Source organism: Bos grunniens, chromosome 20 (genome assembly GCF_055505025.1).
Source record: "Bos grunniens cultivar Pamir isolate PY7600 chromosome 20, Bosgru_T2T1.0, whole genome shotgun sequence".
Lineage (NCBI taxonomy): Eukaryota > Metazoa > Chordata > Mammalia > Artiodactyla > Bovidae > Bos > Bos grunniens.
The window spans coordinates 71406032-71427884 of record NC_141184.1 but is presented as its reverse complement, the minus strand read 5'-3'; the positions used below and the strand labels follow the sequence as shown (position 1 = coordinate 71427884).

The following is a 21853-nucleotide window of genomic DNA, read 5'->3' as shown; positions in this document are numbered from 1 at the left end:
GAGGAAATGGCCACCCACTCCAGTATTCTTGCCTGGAGAGTCCCACGGACAGAAGCTGGCAGGCTACAGTCTGTGGGGTCTGCAGAGTCAGACTTGGCCGACCACACAGTGGTCTCCTCTAATGCACGCCAAGCCCACCCAGGCTCGCACAGCAGCCTGCCACCGGGCGTCGGGGACACCCAGGCCCCGCACGGTAGCCCGCTCCTGGGCGTCGGGAGCACCCAGGCCCCGCACGGCAGCCCGCCCCTGGGCGTCGGGGACTCACGCCAAGCCCACGCAGGCCCGCACGGCAGCCCGCCCCTGGGCGTCGGGGGCACCCGGGCGTCGGGGGCTCACCCGTGTAGTTTGGCGGGCACACACACACGTAGTTGTTGACCCCGTCCACACAGGTGGCGTTGTTCTCGCAGTCGTTGTCCTCGCAGTCGTCTGCGTTGATCTCACACCGCTGCCCCTCGAAGCCCAGAGGGCAGGAGCAGCTTTGGGGATGCGTGGGTGGGGTCAAGGGTCAGGGAGCGGCAGAGGGGAAGGCGGGGGTGGGAAATACAGTCAGTCAGGTTTCTCCTCTGGCTGGGAGTCCGAGGCCGTTCTTGGGGCACACAAGGCCTGGAGTTCTGAGCAGGAAGACCTTTAGGAGCCTTAGGGGCATTTCTGATAGCCCCCTGCCTCCAGTCTCTCCTGGCCCTGGGTGGCTGCCTTGCCTGGGGGCAATCCTACGACAATGCCTCCTTCAGGGCTCCCCCAGCTGGCAGTGGTAGAGCTTTAACTCTTGTCTTCTAAGCGACCCTTCAGCTATGTTCTATGCCTAGTCTCTTTTGTAGACAGAGAGAGAAACAGCGTAACAAACTCTACTTTTTTTTGTGACTCAAGGGCAGCTTTTTAATCCGGAGCAGGAGCAGGACTTAGTGGCTAAGATCAGGCTTTGCAACCAGGTTTCCTGGGTTAAATTTCGTATCTGTTTCATCATCTGTTGACTGGTGGTACTACCTACCTCCAGGGTGGTTGCAGGCATTAAATGAGATTATACAAGGAAACACTTAGAGGGGTACACAACACAGTAAACCATGTCAGCTAGATTTTGTTCTAGACAAAACCACACACGTCCTTAACCTTCCCTCAGGGACACTGCTCCTTCTCATACATCCCTGCTACTTCTGAGCCCCCTCCTGCTTCTGGAAGATGAGGGAGTCGGGTGGGAGGACACCTTTCCTGCCAACGCTTTCTGGTTAAAAACACCATAGACCAGCATGACACAATTCCTTAACGTGTCCCTGCAGTGTTAAACCTCTTGGATATAAACCTCATTCCCTCTCCTCTGCCTGGCCTTGGCCACAGCCCCAGGGTCAGGCTGCACTGCCCGATAATAAGTCAGAAAAAAAATCAGTCAGTATTGATGAAGGCTGGGCAGATGACAAGGGGCGAGGGGAGTTGAGAGGGTGCAGGTGGAAGATGAGAGTCTGATTAAATGAAATTAAATGAACGATGCAGGAATCTCACTCTTCCTGTGGGCCACCCCCCTCATCAGAGACCAGGGTCCTGTGTTCCAGCTCAGACCAAGAATCCCAGGCCTCTCTCCATTTGAAACTAAACTAATAGAAAGTGGATTTTTGTGGTCTTATTTTTTTTGTTGTTGTTTTTTCCCTGCACCATGTGGCTTGTGGGCTCTTAGTTCCCTGACCAGGGATCGAACCCAGGTCCATGGCAATGAAAGCCCAAGTCTTAGTCACTGGATCACCAGGGAATTCCCTTAGAATCCAAATTAACATCCTTTTTTCTATGACCTGAAAAGTGGGTCACATTTTCTACAAAAGGCAGGCAGAAGGATTCTTGGGTCTGAGCTCTTCAACTCTTCATGGAGCAAAATGAATGACTCTAACTCCTTTCTTTTTTCTTCTTCTTCTTTTTTCTCTTCGGGACCCTGGGCATTCATGAAGAAGGTCATTTCTTCAGAGCCACACGGGGGCGGGTTTCCGAAGATCTTAAACCATAGCGTTGTCTATTTTCCTGATATGAGTTATTTTCCTCTGACTCTCCCCGGAGAGCACTTAGGACTCTTAGGACTGCGTGAAAGTGGGGTAAGAAGGGGCTGGTTCAGGGACCGGAGGTTGCTCATGGACTGGACCAAGGGTGGAAACGAGGTTAAAGTCTCTTTTGTCCTCACCGGAAACCTGGTGGGAGGTGGGGGGAGGAAGGAGGAGGGGATGTCAAAGATATCTCAAGAGCAATGTGTTAGCTATGTGGACAGACAGCAAGTCACGCCTGTCCAGCCAACCCTGCCAGCCTTTGCCTGTTTTGTGAGCAGACAGTCAAAGCGTCAAGACTGGAGAAGCATCTGGATTAAGAGGTAGGTGATGCTTCCAGAATTCTGACTAGTCAGAGGCATCATGGATTGAATTGTGTCCCCTCAAAAAGATATGTTGACATCTTAACCCCCCTCCCCCGAGCCTCGGAATGTGACCTCATTGGGAAACAGAGTCATTGCAGCTGTCATGAGCTAACTGAAGATGAATTGACGTTGGAGTGGCGTGGGCGCCTAATCTCACATGACTGGTGTCCTTATAAGAAGCCGGTCATGTGGACACAGACCCAGGGAGAAGCCTGTGTATGCAGCTGAAGGCAGAGACTAGAGTGACACAGCTGCAGGTCAAGAAACACCAGAAACTGCCAGCAACCATCAGCAGCTAGAAGGTGAGAGAGGAGCCCCCGCCGGGTTTCAGGGGGGTGTGCCCCTACTGCCTGAGCCGTGTGAGAAGCCATGCTTTGGTTCCAGGCCCTTGAGCCTGTGGTCCTCTGTTATGGCAACTCTAGGTCACTGAATAGAGGGACACGGGAGCAAAGCCACCTGACAGGGGCCCTCCCTGTGCCAGCCTACCAGGTGCTGCCCTGGGTGGTGGGGTGAGGTGGGGGATCCCACACAAGCTATGCCATCCCAGGATGAGGGCCTCATTGCCTGAGCCCTGCATCCCATTTTCCAAATCCTGTAGGTCTGGGCTGTTTTCCTTGAAAATTAAGTCCTAAACAATCCAGTTCATTTGGATTTCCTCGGTGATGGAGAGTGCAGACAGACCTTCCGCATCCCTGCAAAGAGGGCAGTGACACCTGCAGGGGCGCCCCTGCCTCTTGCGGACGACGACGTGGGTCCCGGGGCTGCGTGTGGGGATGGGGCCAGGCTCCCCAGGCCTGGAGGAGTGCTTCCTGACTGAGGCCACGTGGCCACTGCTGCGCGAGCTCTGGGTGGCTTCTCACGTCCACTCTCAGTGGGGGAGAGTTTGGCCCGCTGCAGGCAGGAAGATGAGCTCTGCCTTGAATTTCGCTTTTCCAGAGTTGAGTTTGATGGGGCTGACTTGGCAGATGGCTATGTGGGCGGCTGTCTTCCCCAGGGAGAACCCGGAGCCCAGAAGCTGAATTTCTTCCACAGACCACATAGTAACCCAGCCAGGGGGCCTGTGGTTGTTCATTGTTTGTGCCCTGAGTGCTCTGACCTCCTCACACAGCACAGCACCCAGTGCCCCTTCCTTTGCTGCCTGGCCCCCTGGCTCTTTGGGGGTGCCCCATGGGCCCGCTCCCCCTGATCTGCTCTTGCCAGGGTAGGGCCCAGGGAATGGCATCAGCAGGCAGCAAGGGGTGGGTGGGAAGCAGGAAGGGGCCAGAGGTTTGGCAGAGGCCCAGAGGGCCAGCTCCAAAGACAGGGATGAGAAAAATATCTAAGTGGCTTTTACCTTTTTTCTTCCTGAGCTCTTAATGCCAGGGAGGAAACAGGCAGGGTTGGAAGACTCAGGAATGAGTGTCAGGATATGTGACCCAGAGCAAATCAATCTCCGTGCCTCAGTTTCCCCATCTATTAAACGGGGACAGGAACTACCTGTACTGGATACGGTCCTTGGGAGGATTTAAATGAGATTTAGAGTTAAGTGCCCGGCACATATGAAAACGTAATCAACACAGGAAAGAATAGTGGAATTTCCAGGCCGGCAGGTTTTTTGAGCTATTGATTATCCTATCCTGCTCTGACTTCAGCCAGCAACTGTAGCTTCCCTTGGAGACCTCCTGGCTCTGGAGACAGACTCCCTGAATTCAGATGCCAGTCTGAACACTTTCTGTGCAACTGCAGACGAACAATTTATCCCTTTGATGCCCTAACTTCCTTATCTGTACAAGAGGGATAGCAGTAGCTGCCTTATAGGGAAGGCAAAGCCTTAAAGTCCTTCATATCGAGGGCTGGGTGGAGTGCAGCCACAGGAGGCGTGGAGCCGGGTTTCCTCCGCCTGCCGCAGAGTCGCGGGGCAGACTGAGGAGGGAGGCCCAGGGCAAGCTGTTACCTGAACCCACCCTTGTGGGTCTCGCTCAGGTGGCAGGTGCCTCCGTGCAGACAGGGGTTCTGAATGCAGGTGTTCATGGGCACGGTGCAGTCTCTGCCCTGAGGAGAAAGAGAGAAGCACATGGTGAGGGAGGCTCTCCACGGCCGCCGTGAAGAGGAGGCCCTGTGGGCTCCCAGCTCCCTCTGGGATGAGGGCGGGGGAGGTCGCCTGGGGCTCTGGGACCAGCGAGCTGGCTGTGTGCCCTGGGGAAAGCCCAAGGGAGGCCCTGCCTTGGGTCGCTCCATGGTGCGTGGCGCGGGGAGGAGCGCCGAGCTCAGGACCGTGGCCCCCAGCCTCACTATTGCCCAGACTTCAGCCCCTCCCCACCGTCCTAACCCACAGGCCGAGAGCAGGGTCTCTGGAGCCAGGAAGAGCTGGTTCACCTCCCAGCTTCACCTCTTCCTAGTTGGCTGACCTTTACTTTGTATTCGCTTTTTAACTTCTACACGCCTACCTCATAGAGCTGTTACCAGAGTTGACTAGATCTTTCCATAAGGAAGTCCTTAAAATATTACATAACACATCTAGCACATAGTAGGCACTCTATAAATGCCAGTAGGTGATATTACCACTAACCTCACTGAGGCATAACTGTAATCTACAACTTGGAGGGTAGACTATGGCTGAAGTGCAGACCTTGGCCCCCAAAAGTGACAAGCTTGTCTCTGATTGGTCCAGACGTGAGCATGGGTGTTGCTATTTGCTCTTAAGTTCTGCGGGTGGTCCTGATGGTAGGCTACCCCGAGACCCCCTGTGAGAGAAATTTGGGGCAGAGTGGGATTCCTTTGTACCAGGTACCCTGAAGGGGATGTGAGCTAAGAAGGTGCCCACTGTGTGCAGGTGGGGGGAGCATGCCAAGGAGGAGGACAGTGAGGGCAAGGCACCGCAGAGCCAGGCCTCCGTCCCAGGGAGTCGCCCCCGGCTTGGCCCTCTGCCACCAGCTTCTCCCGTGGCACCGACAGACCAGCACTGCACCCAGGTTTTTGCAGCCAGTTCCCTGGACGACCTGCGTGATCCTGGGGGGGAGGCCTGCTGTGTTTGCTTCTGGTCTGTGGGCTCAGTGTGGGCGCGGGGCCATCATGGGCGCCCTCCCACCGCCACACCACCTGCTCACCATCTGCCCGAGAAAACCCTCCTTCCCGCTCTGCCACTGCTGCCCGCGCCTGCAACGAGAGGGCTGGACCCTGCTGTGCTCTGCCTTCTCCCACTGCCTCAGCGCTGCAGCCTCAGGTCCCGCCTCCAGCAGCCGGAAGGCAGGGCTGCGTCTGTCCGCTGCTTTTCGAGCCTGGCACAGTTAAAGGGCCCGTCAGAGGTTTCTCGGAGGGGAGGAGATCTGGGGTGCAATCTGGGCTTATCCTAAACCAGAGCAACATGAGATCCCTTTTGGCAAGCCCGTGTGTCGATGGAAACTGCAGTGCTCATTCTCACTCCCATATTCGGAGTACGGTTTCTGTTCCAGGACTCATGCTGAGTTTCACATTCACAATGGTGTATAATGTTCATAACACCCCTACCATATGGGTGTGGTTGTTATTACCCTCATTCTTACTGAGAGGGAAGATGGACTTGGAAAGTGAGGCAATATGTCCACCATCGCACAGCAGTATGTGGAACCAGCACAACTGAACCCAGACATCCAGTCCAAAGCCAATTTTGGGAACTGCTTGCTGGGCGCTTACTCTGCCTCTCTCAAAGCACAGGCTCCGCAGGTACACAGATCTGAGCGCACATGCTGGTCTGGCTGCTGCTGCTAAATTGAGGAAATTACCAGTTCTCTCTGAGACTTGTTTTCATTATCTGTAAAATGGCAGTAATAATACCTATTGTATGGATTTAACAAATGATTAGAAATCACACTCATCTAAGGCACCTGACCCTGGCAGGTAACATAGCTCTATAAATAAGAGCTATTCAGATACAGATCATGATGATTATGGGGGTCTGAGATAGATTTTTGGGTCTCCCTGGTGAGTCAGATGGTAAAGAATCCACCTGCCACGCAGGAGACCTGAGTTCACTCCCTGGGCTGGGAAGATCCCCTGGAGAGGGGAATGGCACCCCACTCCAGCATTCTTGCCTGGAGAATCCCATGGACAGAGGAGCCTGGAGGGCTGCAGTCCCTGGGGTCGCAAAGGGTAGGACACCACCTAGCGCCTGAACAGCAACAGCAGCGAAATAGTCCAGGTATGTGTTGTATGTGTGTCTGCGTCTGTGTGTCGGTGGATAAATGGGCCTGGAGTGCAGGACACGAGAACCCTGAGCAGGTCAAGGCGCGGCCTCCCTGCTCCCTGCCTGGGCCAGTGTCTTTGCTCTGGGGACTTGCAAGTACCCGGGGCTCCCCGGGGGATTCCTCCCCTGGGGTGCGGGCAGGGGTGGAGGTGGTGTCTCCTCTAGCCCCAGATGCCACAAGGCACCAGAATCCAGGAAGCACAGCCTGCATTCGGTAATGTGGTGCCTGGGCCCACAGGTGGGGCTTTCTGTCATTCACAGGCTCTTCAGAAACAATCACCACTGTTAGCACCTGGCCAGTTAGCGTAGTTCCACGCTCTTGAGCCTCATTTTGCTCAACCCACTAGATCTGTAATGCTCCTTGGTTGTCTCCTGTGACCCCCTCCCTATGGCGTGTGTGTGTGGCAGAGGGGGGACTGGGACTTGGCCAGGCCTTCTAGGTTCCTTTACAGGACCTTGGAAACAGCTAACCCCACTGGGATCCTGTTTCTGAGACGGGACCAGCCGTGGCTCTAAGACCTTGCTACTCCAAGTGTGGTCCTTGGACTACCAGCCTGGTGGCCCCAGGAAGCTTGTTAGACATGCACAACCTCAGACCCAGTCTCAGATCTAATGAACCAGAGCCTGCACTTTAACAAGGTCTGCAGGTAGTTCCTGCACAGCTTAAAGTGTGAGAAGCACTGTTCTGAGACACTGGACATATGTGCGTGAAGCTAAATGGCTGCAAAAAATCAGCCAAAATTTCAATTTTATGTTCTCAAATCTTAGAATCATGGTAAGAGTTACGCTTTGTTAAGTGTCTACTGAATGCTGGTACTGAGGGAGGCCAAGACACGTGTGGCCCCTTTTAATCCTTACAACAGCTCTGCAGTCAGTATGGTTATTCCCATTTACAGGTGATAAAAGTGGGGCTACAGACAGTCAGTTACTAGTGGAGGGCTTAGTATAGTCTCTGCAGCAAGAGAGAGCTGGGTTCTGGGTTTAGTGAATGTGCCCCCGGGGTGTGTGAGCTTGGGTATGTTTTTCAATTTTTCTGAAACCTCGGTTTCCTCATCTATCAAAAGAGATCGTCCTTCTTTTGGAGGAGTATTAAGTGAGATAATGTACTTCAATTGCTTCTCAGGGACCTGGCATTATAACAGATGCACAGTATTAAGTGAGATAATGTACTTCAGTTGCTTCTCAGGGACCTGGCATTATAACAGATGCACAGTAGCTGCTACTAAACATTCAGCCGTGGCTGCCATGCTCTTTCTACAATACTGTGGCTTCTCAAGGTCACTCACTAGTCACTGGGAACATGGAGATCTCTGGGAACAGCTAGATAAATGCTTGAACTTTGAGCTGCGTTTTGCAGCTGTCTGGTAACTGTTGTCATCTTAGCAATTCACCCAGAATTACTGTGCCAATCACTCTACTGGCAGAAAGGACAGGCGTAACCAAAAAGAGTGTGATCAGTATGCGATTAAGGGACCCCTCTGGTTCAGTCTGCTGCATTTCACTGTTGAGGAGCCTGAAACGGGCGGGGAGGAGAACCAGAGCTGTCCAAGGTCATGTCAGGTAGAGGCAGGCTCCAGAGGGTCCCAGTGGGTTCTTTTTACCACCACCCTGTGTATCTCCCTGTCCTGGAGATTTAGGCAGGTTATAAATGGCCAGGGACCCTCATCTGCAGCCCCTGCTGTCATGGTGCTTGCCAATGGACAGTGAATGCACTGGCAGAGGGCATGGATTCTGGAACCAGTTGACTTTGAGCTTTGAATCCTGGCTTGCTCACCTCCTGTGTCCTGTTTCCTCAACTGTAAAATGAGGGTCACTTTAGGACTGGCTTCCTAAGGCTTTAATGAGGACTATGCAAATCAAAAGACGCTTACTCCTTAGAAGGAAAAGTTATGACCAACCTAAATAGCATATTCAAAAGCAGAGACATTACTTTGCCAACAAAGGTCCGTCTAGTCAAGGCTATGGTTTTTCCTGTGGTCATGTATGGATGTGAGAATTGGACTGTGAAGAAGGCTGAGCACCGAAGAATTGATGCTTTTGAACTGTGGTGTTGGAGAAGATTCTTGAGAGTCCCTTGGACTGCAAGGAGATCCAACTAGTCCATTCTGAAGGAGATCAGCCCTGGGCTTTCTTTGGAAGGAATGATGCTGAAGTTGAAACTCCAGTACTTTGGCCACCTCATGCGAAGAGCTGACTCATTGGAAAAGACTCTGATGCTGGGAGGGATTGGGGGCAGGAGGAGAAGGGGACGACAGAGGATGAGATGGCTGGATGGCATCACCAACTCTATGGACATGAGTTTGAGTGAACTCCGGGAGTTGGTGATGGACAGGGAAGCCTGGCGTGCTGCGATTCATGGGTTCTCAAAGAGTCAGACACGACTGAGCGACTGAACTGAGCTGAACTGAACTGATGCAGGATAATGCATGCAGCTTGTTTGGGATGCTGCCAGCAGTCAGTAAGCACTCAGTAAATGCCAGCTGCTAACAGTACTGTCATGGCTACCACCACCACTACCACCATCATGCTATCACCAGAATCATCACCACCACCAGCACCATAAGCAGTAGCAGCAGCAATGTACTCTATACCTGCCTGGGCCCTTCAACTTCCTAAACATCAAAATCTCTGTTCAAATTCTTCCAAAATCGACAAGATGTTCAGGATCTTATAAGCAAAACCCAAACACATAGCAGTATCCTGCAGGAACCCCAGGGGTGCACTCCCTGCTCTGACACCGAGGGCCAGGCAAGCTTCACATTGTCCTTAAGTGTGATGGGAAGAAGCCTGGGGCTTTGAACCTGGCTCCAGTGCTGTCAGACTCAGGCCAACTTTAAAGTGAGGGAAGTGAGACTCAAGAGTGTGACGTAGTTATCTTTAACATAGGGATGACACCACCCACCTCACAGGTGATTATAAACAGCAGAGGAAGGAATAAATGCATGAGGTCCAGGTGCTTGGTGCATAGTCGATGCTTAAAAAGATGACTATGCATGTACAGAACGGGGGATGTATAAATATACATGTCACAGCTCTAGGAAAGCAGCAGACACTTCTTAGGAGTTCAGTGTCACAGACTGAGAATCCTCGGTGAAATCACCTGTTCCCGACAGCCACCACCCTGGCATTAGGGACCGGCATGTAGGGTGAAGGTAAAAGGCAGCCATATATCAGCTCTTGAGTACTTACTGAATGCTGGGTACTGTTCTAGGTACACTGTGTGTGTTACTGTACATCTGATTCTCACAGAAAGACTTTGGGACGGGTCCTATCCTAGTGTGCAGATGGGAAGCCTGGGGTTATCACCACACAACTAGGAAATGACGAAGCCGGGATCCACACCTGCTGAGCAGTGTAAATCCATAGCCTGCGTTTTCTCCACTGAACATAAGGGAATTTGAGGATCCAGGTCTCTGGAGCATGTCTGCTTAACTTCTCGTCTTCCCCGACAATATGTATACATATGTGGTGCGGTGGTAAAGAACCTGCCTGCCAACGAAGGAGACATAAGATACATGGGTTTGATCCCTGGGTTGGGAAGATCCCCTGGAGGAGGGCATGGTAACCCACCCCAGTCTTCTTGCCTGAAAAATTCAGTGGACAGAGGAGCCTGGCAGGCTACAGTCTATGGGGTCACAAAGAGCTGGACATGACTGAGTGACTAAGCACATGTATGCTGCTGCTACTGCGGCTAAGTCACTTCAGTCGTGTCCGACTCTGTGTGACCCCATAGATGGCAGCCCATCAGGCTCCTCCGTCCCTGGGATTCTCCAGGCAAGAACACTGGAGTGGGGTGCCATTGCCTTCTCCGAAGCACATGTATATAAGTATGTATATGTGTGTGGGGCGGGGGGGCATGAGTCTGGGACCACCCTGAGTTTGAGGTCCTGGAGTTGGCTGCACAACTGGGCGACTGAGCACACATATGTAAGTGTGTGTGTGTCTGGGACCACCTTATGTGCATATGTGTGTGTCTGGGATCACCTTGTATATGTGTGTATGTGTGTGTGTGTGTCTGGGGTTGGCTGCCTGGGCAGGGAGGGCCGTCTGCCCAGCTTCAAAGAAATCCTTTGGCTGTCTTATCTCAAGCCCATAGATGGCACTCTGACACTGTCTACCGGAGGCATGGATACAGCAGAGAAAGTCACCCCGGAGGCCTGCTGCCCAGAGCCAGTCTGCCTGTCAAGCTTGTCACCATACCCACAGACCCCCGTGGGGACAGAAGACCAGGGCTGCCAGCTCCCTCCCACTCAGCTCGGACCAGGTGTGGGCATCAGATGGGCTGGGCACGTCTACAGACTCTTGGCTCGCCTAGAGCCTTCTGATGGGGGCCCTGGGATGCTGGAATCTGGGAAGCTGGCAGTGTTGTGGGGAAGAGGACCCAGTCATGGCTTTGCTGGCCTCTGTGAGGCATGCTGAAGGGCTTAGTTATCCAGGAAACCCTCCAGGGGAAAGGGGGCGGGCTCAGGAATCATGTAGCCCTGGGTCCTAACCCAACTCTACTGCTTACAAGCTTGGGACATTGAGTCAAGCCCTTTCAACAAGTCTGAGGCTCAGTTTCCATGTCTGTAAAATGAGAATTCATAAATCCTTCCTCACAGAGGAAAAGATTAATAAAGTGCCAAGCGGAGTGCATAGGACCTTTTCCATTTTCTCCAGAGATTAATGTGCTCTAGATATGGCAGGGAGAGGAGGAAGGAGGCAAGGGTTATTCTGGAATTAGCCTGGGTCTCCAGGGAGGACAGGAGAGCTGGAATGTCCATCCCCGGCTTGGCTGAGCTGAGCCTGTCAACAGGGAAGGCTGGCTTGGCAGCCTGTAGGCCTGTTAATCCCCATCCCTGAACCTCCTCAAGCTGGAACCAGTGCTACAGCAGAGAGGGGTCAGGGGTGGGGGAGACTCAGGAGTCCCCCTGTAAGGAAGTCAGGATGGTGGTGGGTTCAAGGGATGTCTCTCATTGGAGGCAAATTAGCTCTTGAGACAATCTGCCCACGTTCGAGCAAGAAAATACAAGTATTACATTTCCTCCTGCATCACGATCAAGACTACAGGGGCCCTCCACTGCACAGCACAGGGGTCTCTGCTCACCGTTATGTACCAGCCTGGATGGGAGGGGGGTTTGGGGGAGAATGGATACACGTATATGTATGGGTGAGTCCCTTTGCTGCTCACCTGAAATTATCACATTGTTAATTGGCTATACCCCTATACAAAATAAAAAGTTTAAACTTTGGAGAAAAAAATACCACTGGGAAGGCCCCACCACTTCCGGGGTTTGCTGACAACACGGCTTCAGGGTGCGCTGTAAAGTGGACTTATGCACTGCCCTTGGAGAAGGGGTGGTCAGCGGGGCGCAGCGCCCCCCAGCGGCCGGAAGGTGGGGGCGGCCTGCGTACCTTGTAGCCTTGGGGGCAGGCGCAGCGGTGTCCCTCCACCGGGTCCTGGCTGCATGTGCCGTTGTTCTTGCACGGGCTGGAGAGGCAGGGGTCACACTTGGCCACGATGCCGATGTCCACTGGCCCTGGTGGCAAACCACAGAGAGTTGGCGGGCGGGCCCTGTAGGCTCACTGCCACCCCTCCCTTCTCTGCCCTGGCTCCCTCCTCGGTCAGCCACAGGCTCTCCTCATCTGTCCAGATGGCGGCTGGCCCTCTCCAGCCAGCGCATCCAGTCCAGCTAGAGTCCCATTAATTCAGTCATCGTCCAGAGAGGAAAAAAGTCACAGCGGGACATCATTCAGAAGCACTTCTCAGTCAAATCAATTACTGTAATTAGCCTGATCCGATTTTGGTGCTAATCTGCAAACAATGCACCATAATTAGAAACCCCTTGTGTATCTTTTTATATTCAGGAAGCTCCAGGCCCAGGCTCCACTGGGACCTCCCATTCCTCCTTCCCCAAACACCTCTCCCCACGGAATAGTCTGTGCCAGGCTAAAGAGGGCACAGATCCTGGGCCAAAGGCACACATAGGAAGTCCTCCTTACAGAGCCCTTGAGTCAGCAGGAAGAGGTAAGAAATGGTCCTGGAAGACACAGCAACGGTGCTGACGGTGGCCAACTGGGCTTAAGTATATTTTGCATCCATGACAGTTTCAACCATGCCCTGTTCTCCTTGGCTATCAGGGCTGGAAGCAGGGAGGTCATGTCCCTGCACAGAGCTTTCAACAGGGGCTGTGCTGCCACTGCTGCCAGCGTTGATAGAACCCTGGATAGTCACGCCGTGTTTCATGTCAGGACTTTCAGTTATCCTGGGGTAGCAGTCATCAGTTTGGAGACTGGGTTGAGATTGACCCCAGGGTGAGTCTGACCATCTGTGGGCGGAGTGAACAGAATGGCCTGACTGAGAACCAGTGCCAGTTGGCTCAATCTTGGCTTCACTGAAGAACAGGGACATTGTCTGTTCTTGGGACAGTGTGTTCCAGGGACATAATGAAGTTTTAGAGGTAAAGTATATCTGTAAATCGAAATAAACATTGCAACCTTAGGATATAAGCAAAGGACTTTAACAAACAAATCTGTAGTACAAATGGAAAGTAAGTTTTTGAAAAAAAAAAAGTTCCCCCTATAACCAAAGGCAAAATATAAAGGTATATAATATTTTACCTGTTGAATTAGCAATAATTACAAAATAAGATAAAATAATGCAAGGGTCTGATGAAAAATGTACTCCAACGATGCTCCTGGGAGTGAAAATTGATTACAACCCTTTCTGGAAATCAATTTGGCAATAAATGTGAAGACCTTTGTAATGATCGTATACTTTGGCTCAGTAATTTCTGTTCTCTGAATCTTATCTAAGGATGTAATTTTAAAGAGAGACAGACTTTTATGCAGCCATGGTAAGGGAAAAAATGGGAAATACTCTAAAAGTTCAAACTCAGAAACTGGCTGAAGTTCCTGTGGAGTTATGGTGGAGTGGTACAGCTTGGTGATCAAGACCATGCTCTGGGGTCAGAAAGACCTGGGGTTCTCTTAGCTGTGTAATCTTGGGAAGTCAACCAACCTCAGTAAGTCTCAGGTTTCTCATTTTGGGGAATTAAATGACTCCGTGGAAAGTGAGAATTAAATGAATAATACATGAAAAACTGCTTAACAGAATGCCTGCCACCGAATAAGAACCTAGCAGTAGTTTGTTATGATAACCATGCAGTCCATCAAAATCTCATGAGATCAAAGTATGCTATAGTAAAACGGGAAAATGCTTATGCTCTAAGAATGTTGGGTTAAAAATTAAGGTTAAAGATTTTCCCAGCTATGCAAAAATAGGTAGAGTAAGAAGTCAACGAGGAATACATAGAAACAGCAGCAAGGGACTCAGGGGGACGAAGGACAAATGGACACGTAGGTGCAGGTCTACATTGGTTTCAGCATCTGAGTCTTTGTGTGGCCCATGGAAGAAATGGGACAATGGTTTTAGAAGTCACACTTGTTGAGATGCCTAGCTCTGACGGGCTGTTGGAGACAGAGCAGACCCTGCGGAGGCTGGGGGGGGGAGGCGCATGCAGAGACGGGTGGAGGGGTGAGTCAGCACCTACCTTTGCACTGGAAGCGGTGGGTGGGCGTGGTGAGCAGGAGCCGGTCAGCCATGGGCTCAGGGCTACTGCAGCGGGCGATGCCAGGCTCCTTGTACCCAGCTTTCACCCACTCTGACAGCCAACGGAGGCTGCAGTCACAGTGGAGCGGGTTGGTTCCCAGTGCCCTAGGAGGCAGAGCAGCAAATCAGGGTCCCCTGCCCAGCCTGGCCCATAGGCTCCAAAATCCCTTGAAAAAGTAGACTATTTAGACTTTGCCTAGATTGGGGGTGTCCAACAGGAGGACCAGCAAAGACATTATTCCCACTGGGGTGAGGTCATGACTCCAGACTCTATCTCCAATCCCCGAAGATATTCCAACCCCACAGAAGCTCCTCCGCTCTCTGAGGCGTGGTCTCACCTACCCTGGTGAGATACCATCCTCAACTCATCCCCAATTCCAGCCCCTCTGGGAGGCTTCCTGGGCCTTCTGCCAATGACTACCTGACTCTCTTGCCCCACTAAAAAGTGCACTAGAGGATATACTCAGAGAGAAGGTTTTGATACCCAGCAACCTAGGAATCAGCTTCAGACCACCAAAAGGGGCTCAGAGGATGCCAGCTTCAAATATGCTGCATTGGCTAGTGACTGTTTTGAGTTGAAGGCACTTAAGAAACATGAGATGCTGTTTCTGCCTAAAAGCAGATCATATTTCCTATGAGAAAGGATCCCCCCCTGCACTAGAAAGAAAAGAACATTCTTATCACCAGAGACTGGGAGTTGACACCAGAATGGATCTGTACAAATAAACCTACTAAAATATTTCCTAGTCACTGTCCCATGACTTACTGCCTCTCACCCAGGCCCCTCTGTCTTGTCACGTGGGTGCATGGTAACTTAGCTGTGTCTGACTCTTTGCGACACCTTGGACTATAGCCCATCAGGCTCCTCTGTCCATAGGAATTTCCAGGCAAGAATACTGGGTGGGTTGCCAGGCCCTCCTCCAGGGGATCTTCCCAACCCAGGGAGCGAATCCCCATCTCTTGCATCTCCTGCACTGGCAGGTGGATTCTTTACCACTGAGCCACCAGGGAAGCCCTTAGCCCCACACTGTATCATTCTTTCTGTAAAAACAAATACAGGAATTCCCTGGTGATCCACTGGTTAGGGCTCTGCATTCTCACTGCTGTGGGCCCAGGGTCCATCTCCAGCTGGGCAACTATAAAACTAAAAATCCCACAAACTGCACAGCACGGACAAGAAAAAAATCAAAAACAGATAACGTCTATCAACTTTGGGGCTCAATGGTATCTTTGGATTTTCAATTTCCTTTTGAAGACTCCCATGTACACATAAAAATATTAAATGATTTGTATGCTTTTCTCCTGTTAATGTGTCTTATGTCAGGCTGGCCACAGAACCAAAGAGGGTATAAGGAAATTTTTCCTCCCCTAAACCACTCAGCTTTAAAATGCAGGGGAGGGATGCCTCCAAAGAAAGACACCTCCAGTGCAGATACCTCCAAAGTGCTGTCTGGGAAGAAAACACGAAAACTTCCACTGAGTTTTAATCATAGCCTTTCCTGGGCTTCCCTGATAGCTCAGTTGGTAAAGAATCCGCCTGCAATGCAGAGACCCTGGTTTGATTCCTGGGTTGGGAAGATCTGCTGGAGAAGGGACAGGCTACCCACTCCAGTATTCTTGGGCTTCCCTTGTGGCTCAACTGGTAAAGAATCCGCCTGTAATGTGGGAGACCTGGGTTTGAGCCCTGGGTTGGGAAGTTCCCGTGGAGAAGGGAAAGGCTACCCACTCCAGTATTTGGGCCTGGAGAATTCCACGGACTATATAGTCCATGGGGTTGCAAAGAGTCAGACACGACTGAGTGACTTTCACTTTTAATTTTCTAGTTTTTGAATATTTTATAATATGCATGTATAATATATCAGTATTGTAGTATATATGCACAATATGAAAATAATTAAATATACAGAGAGTCGATATACAAACTCAAACATGTGCACTGGGAGAGATATGCAATACCTAATATTCAGGGGCCTCAGTATCCCCTGTGTGAAATGGGAGGCGCTACCTGCTACTGGGTTCGGAGAGCATCTGTGTTTCGGCATCAAGGCAAACCTGGATTGAACCAGGTCTTTGCCACCTACTAGCTGCGCAACCCCTGGGCCAAGTCTTCAGCTTTCTTAACTTCAGTTTCACCATGTCTCATAATGGGATAAAAATGCCTTATTTGCTATAAGAAATACATGAGATAATTCATTTAAAGTGTTGAGCACATAGTAAGAGTTTTATGTGCACTCTTATTAAACATTTATATTGTTTACATAATTGATGCTGATGCCCATGAAGGCATCTGAAGCTGGGAACACACAAGGTACTCAGCGTGGGTATGTTTCTGTAAATAAAACATGCTCCATACATACGGGAAGAATCACGCTGCAGTGGTAACAGTGACCCTATCACCCCTGGCATTACAGTCTTTTCTGTTTTGAGTGATGCATGAGGGGGAGAAACAGGGCTACTTACAGATGGGAAAGAGATGTCAGGTCATTGAAGGAGCCTTCGGGAACACTGGAGATGTCGTTGCCGTGGAGGGTGCTGAAGCAGAAGCACAGGTCAGAAGGTCAGCCTGCAGCAGGAGCTTTGAACTCACTACCCTCTCCTGGTGTCCCAGACTGGCTAGTCACGCCTCTGAGCACACAGAGCCCTGCCACCGGCAGCAGGAGGGGGCATCTCCTTTAAGTCACGAGCATGCATGCTTCTGCACCCAGCTCAGAAGCAGGAATGCAGTGGGTAGAGGGTTTGGGAAAGACCAAGATGGATTAGACGTGGGATGGAATCAGAAATCAGTCCCTTTCAGCTGTGGAACACTGGGTGAGTTATTTTCCTTTTCGGAGCCTCCATTTTTACACCTGAAAAATGGAGAGAGAGAGAGCGATCTAAAGAAGACATTGGAGTTTCAGAGATAATGGGAAGAACTGTGGTTGAGATGGGACGTTCTGGAGCTGAGCTGCTTGTATTCAAACTCTGACTCTGCCACCTACCAGCTGTATGACTGTGGGCACAGTTACTCACGCTCTCTGTGCCGTGGTTTCCGACTGTAAAATGGGAATGAAAGAAAGTAAGGAGATTTGGCATAGCAGGTAGCTGTGGGTGCATGAGTCCATGTGGAGCCTGGCATTTTCTAAGTACTAAATGGTTAACCATTATTAATATTCATAAAAGGTCTTGAACAGTGTCTGGTACAGATCACAAAACTGGTTCCCTTCATATTTACCTAGAGAGATTTAAGGGAGATTGAGAAATGCTATCAATCCCAGCTCAGGAGACAGAAGGAAGGGCTGTATATTTAACTTATTTAACTTACATGCAGAGTACATCATGAGGAAAAATGGGCTTGATGAAGCACAAGCTGGAATCAAGATTGCCGGGAGAAATATCAATAATCTCAGATATGCAGATGACACCACCCTTATGGCAGAATGCAAAGAAGAACTAAGGAGCCTCTTGATGAAAGTGAAAGAGGAGAGTGAAAAATTTGGCTTAAAACTCAGCATCCAAAAAACAAAATCATGGCATCTGGTCCCATCATTTCATGGCAAATCGATGGGGAAACAGTGGAAACAGTGACAGACTTTATTTTGGGGGGCTCCAAAATCACTGCAGATGGTAACTGCAGCCATGAAATTAAAAGACGCTTGCTCCTTGGAAGAAAAGCTAGGATCAACCTAGACGGCATATTAAAGAGCAGAGACATTACTTTTTCAACAAAGGTCCATCTAGTCAAAGCTATGGTTTTTCCATTAGTCATGTATGGATGTGAGAGTTGGACTTAAAGAAAGCTGAGCACTGAAGAATTGAACTGTGGTGTTGGATAAGACTCTTAAGAGTCCCTTGGACTGCAAGGAGATCAAACCAGTCAATCCCAAAGGAAATCAGTCCTGAACATACATTGGAAAGACTGCTGCTGAAGTTGAAACTCCAAATCTTTGGCTACCTGATGCGAAGAACTGACTCATTGGAAAAGATCCTGATGCTGGGAAAGATTGACGGCAGGAGGAGAAGGGGACGACAGAGGATGTGATGGTTGGATGGCATCACCGACATGATGGACTTGAGTTTGAGCAAGCTCCAAGAGTTGGTGATGGACGGGGACGCCTGGCGTGCTGCATCCATGGGGTCACAAAGAGTCAGACAGCACTGAGCGACTGAACTGAACTGAGAACTGCTGTCAACCCCAGCTGAGGAGACAGAGGGAAGGGGGCACTCGGCCCCTGGAGAGACTCCCTGGAGCTGGACATTCATCTTTATGGGAAAGGGTTTGGCATCAACCACACACATACGTGGGTCTCACTCTTACGTGCATTATCTGACAGTGTGTCTGAGGGGCCAGGCAACCTGCTTGGCATTAAACACACCTCTGTCCACTCTGTGGTGCAGTAACTGGGAGCTATTCTCACCTGCAGGGTGGGGACACACACTGAGCTTTTAATAAATTCCCGGAGAACAGGTCTGTGAAAAAGCTGAAGGAACATGGTTTTGCTGCTCAAGTAACAACACGAGTGAATCCCCAATTCATGGGCTGTCTCCCCATGGAGGGATGCATCATCCACTGCTAAGAAAAAAATCCCCATGCTGATGACTCACTTAGGGTCTGGCCTGGGAAACGCAAGGTGGAGGATATTCACAGAAACTCCAAGGTTTCCTTAGTGACTGCTGGGCACCATCCCCTGGGCTGCGAAGGGAGCCCTAGTTAAATGAAGGGGTGATTAACATTGACTGTGGAAGTGTAAACAGGATAATAACTTAAGAACCTGCTCTTTTGTTTTCCTGTTAGCTGATGTTAGCCTGCCCTGGGTCTTCCGCTGGAATATAGATGTGAGCTTAATTACACTTAATAACAAGTAAAGCATCTTGAGCTGACTGAGCACTGGGGCTAATACACATGCATGTTTCTGAACCCCATTCCCAGAAATTCTGATTCCGTGGATTCTGCGTTTCTAACACGCTCCCAGGTGATGCTGCTGCCCTGGTCCTCCGGACCACACGTGGTTGTCCTGGGTTGCTCTCCTCATTACCATAAGCCCCTTCCCCTCCACCCCTGGTCTCCCTGAGTAGTGGTCCTCGATGCTTGGGCAGCCAGGAGAACAGGATGAAAGTGCCCAGTCCTCTAACCAGTGTTCGTGCTAGCTTCTCACCTTCCTGGATAAGAAGGGGCTGAAGCACTGCCTCACACATTTATCAGTATCATTTAGTCTCTAATCCATGTGGTCACTTATGAATCAGAGTGGCTCCCGACTGCTATTAACTTGGATGACTTCATGGCTGCTTGCTGTTTGCAAGCAAATGCACCCAACCCCGTTGTTAATCATTTCCGAATGCGGCTTGGGCCCCTGGAGAGGCACAAAGCTCTAATTTAAAAACACCAAATGACCCAAAGGCAGCTTTGGTCCTGTGACTCCTGCAAGTCACACTCCCATTTATTATGAGCTGAGCCGCTGAGATCTCTATAAACGGCCATGCAATGGGGCTGTAATTTACTGGGATGATGCTAAAGAAATCTGCCCACGCTGCAGGTTCTGGCTTCTGGTTTGGCCCCCAAAGAAGGACTCTCGCATGTCCAGTCACCCTCTTAAAGGATGCCAGGGGAGAGGGACCAATGCACCCTCCTGGGGAGCACTTTTCTCTCTTCTTTTCCCTTATACCTCAAGGAGGTGGGGAGGGCAGGGAGAGGGTGATGCGGCAAGCAGCTCTGAACTGCATGACTCATCTTCAAGTGCCTGGTACTCCCTTTTTCCACCTGACTCTCAGGTGGTGTTCAAGCAGCCTAGGGAACTCCAGGATGCACGTGAGAACATCATGAGAGCAGCAGGAGGGCGTAACCATGCCCTGTCAGTTCTCGGTTGCCTGAACCTGGATCTGAATAAGTAGGTGATGCTCACGGCTTGTACAATAGGTGACATGAACTGCCCTTGTCCTAAACGTGGGATGGGGTGGGTGAATTCTCTTTTGAGCAAACTAGGCAACTCCCAGGTGACCTGGGGGCTGTCTAGAGCCAGAAAACATGGGTTCAAATCCTCATTCTGATAATCAACGCCTGTGTAACTTAGACAACTGATGTATTCTTTCTGTGCCTCCGTTTTCTCATCTCTAAAACGGAGGAGTTCTTAATATCTACTTCCCTGGTGGCTCAGTGATAAAGAATCTGCCTGCAACACAGGAGACACAGGTTTGATCCCTGGGTTGGGAAGATCCCCTGGAGGAGGAAATGGCAACCCACTCCAGTATTCTTGCCTGGAGAACCTCATGGACAGAGGAGCCTGGAGGGCTACAGCCTACAGCGTTGCAAAAGAGCTGGACATGACTTAGCGACTAAACAATTTGTAGTAGATACTTTTTTGGGGTATGGGTTGATCGACATCAAGCACCTCTTTTCTGTTGACAGCTCCTCCCTCTTCCATGGGGACTCACCCCACCCCACCTCTGAGTCCAAGCGGTTTGGCCTTGTGGGCAGAGCTATGGGCCAGGTCTGCCCAATCGGAGTCATGGTGATTGCTCTGAGGTTGAGCATGTGACCTAAGCAAGTCAATGAGAGACATTTCTGGGGTTTTCCTTGGAATTATGAGGACAGAGGCAGTTTCAGTCTGTGAGGCAGAGAGAGGCGCATTTCTGACAGTACCCCCGGGGTACTGGCATCCAGCCCGAGAACCTAATACCTACTATTGCATTTTTCAGTTCCCTGCATTGATACAGTCTCTATTTCTGTCTAAGGTAGTTTGAACTGGTTGTCTTTGCCTTCATTTGGGAAGGGATCTCATACACTGCTTCCTAAGCTAGGATTTACGGATGGTTCAGCTGATGCAGGGCCGGCACGCGGTGAGCCCTCCCTCGCGTCAGCCAGGATTACTGCAAACACTTTCCCAACTCCTCCCTTCCCTGTTCCGGGACACACTGGGGCCATTCTTCTCAAGGCATTACTCACCCAGGGTGGAAGCCTGAAGCCTTGCAGCCTATTGTTCCCAAGGGGCCCCACGTGGGGTTCCAGCAGACACGGTGACTTCTGGCAGAGCCGCCCCAGGTGCCTTACCTCTCTGCCCATATCTTTCATGCCACCCCACTCTTTAATTCTTATCCCAGCCCTCTCTGGGTAGGAAAAAAAAAATCTGTTTTTAAAGAGGCCACATACCCTCCCCCGCCCCCAGTCTTCAAGAACAGTCTGAATTGCGAGGCAATAAAAATCGATGATAACCAGGACTTCCTGGTGGTCCGGTGGCTAAGATGCCGTGCTCCCAATGTAGGGGGCCTGGGCTTGATCCCTGGTCAGGGAACTAGATCCCACATGCTGTGACCAAAGATTCCACACACCACAACTAAGACCCCGTGTGGCCAAATAAATAAATAGATGGTAACCTACAATGGAGCAGGATGGAAGGTGGTGGACAGAGCACTAGGCTAGAAGCCAGGAGACACGGGTTCCAGCCTTGGTCCTGCTCCCACCTTATAACAGTCAGCAGTCTCCACCCCTGCCCCCATCCCCAGAAGCCACATTCCAGCTGTGCATGGAGCTTCCTGTATACACTCCTCACACACATGCCCTTCCTGACTTCCAGGCTTGTCCAGAGAATTTATATTTCTCCTGCCTAGAATGTTCTTTACTCCATCCCGATTTAGGTGACTCCTTCTGACATTTCAGACTCAGCCTTCAGGACAGAAGTTAACAGCAGTGATTCAGACAGCAAACAGT

General features: G+C 50.9%; 1 protein-coding gene across 3 annotated transcripts in view; it reads right to left on the bottom strand.

Annotated features, from left to right (window-relative positions):
* The window catches only part of SLIT3 (slit guidance ligand 3), a 718940-nt gene that overhangs the window by 38209 nt on the left and 658878 nt on the right, over positions 1–21853 (bottom strand). For all 3 annotated transcript variants that reach the window (XM_086362269.1, XM_086362271.1, XM_086362270.1), the window contains exons 24-28: positions 16636–16707; positions 14117–14280; positions 11979–12103; positions 4317–4414; positions 337–476 (exon numbers count right to left, since the gene is read on the bottom strand). In XM_086362269.1, coding sequence (XP_086218395.1) covers positions 337–476; positions 4317–4414; positions 11979–12103; positions 14117–14280; positions 16636–16707 — 599 coding nt within the window. The remainder of the gene's footprint in view (positions 1–336; positions 477–4316; positions 4415–11978; positions 12104–14116; positions 14281–16635; positions 16708–21853) is intronic.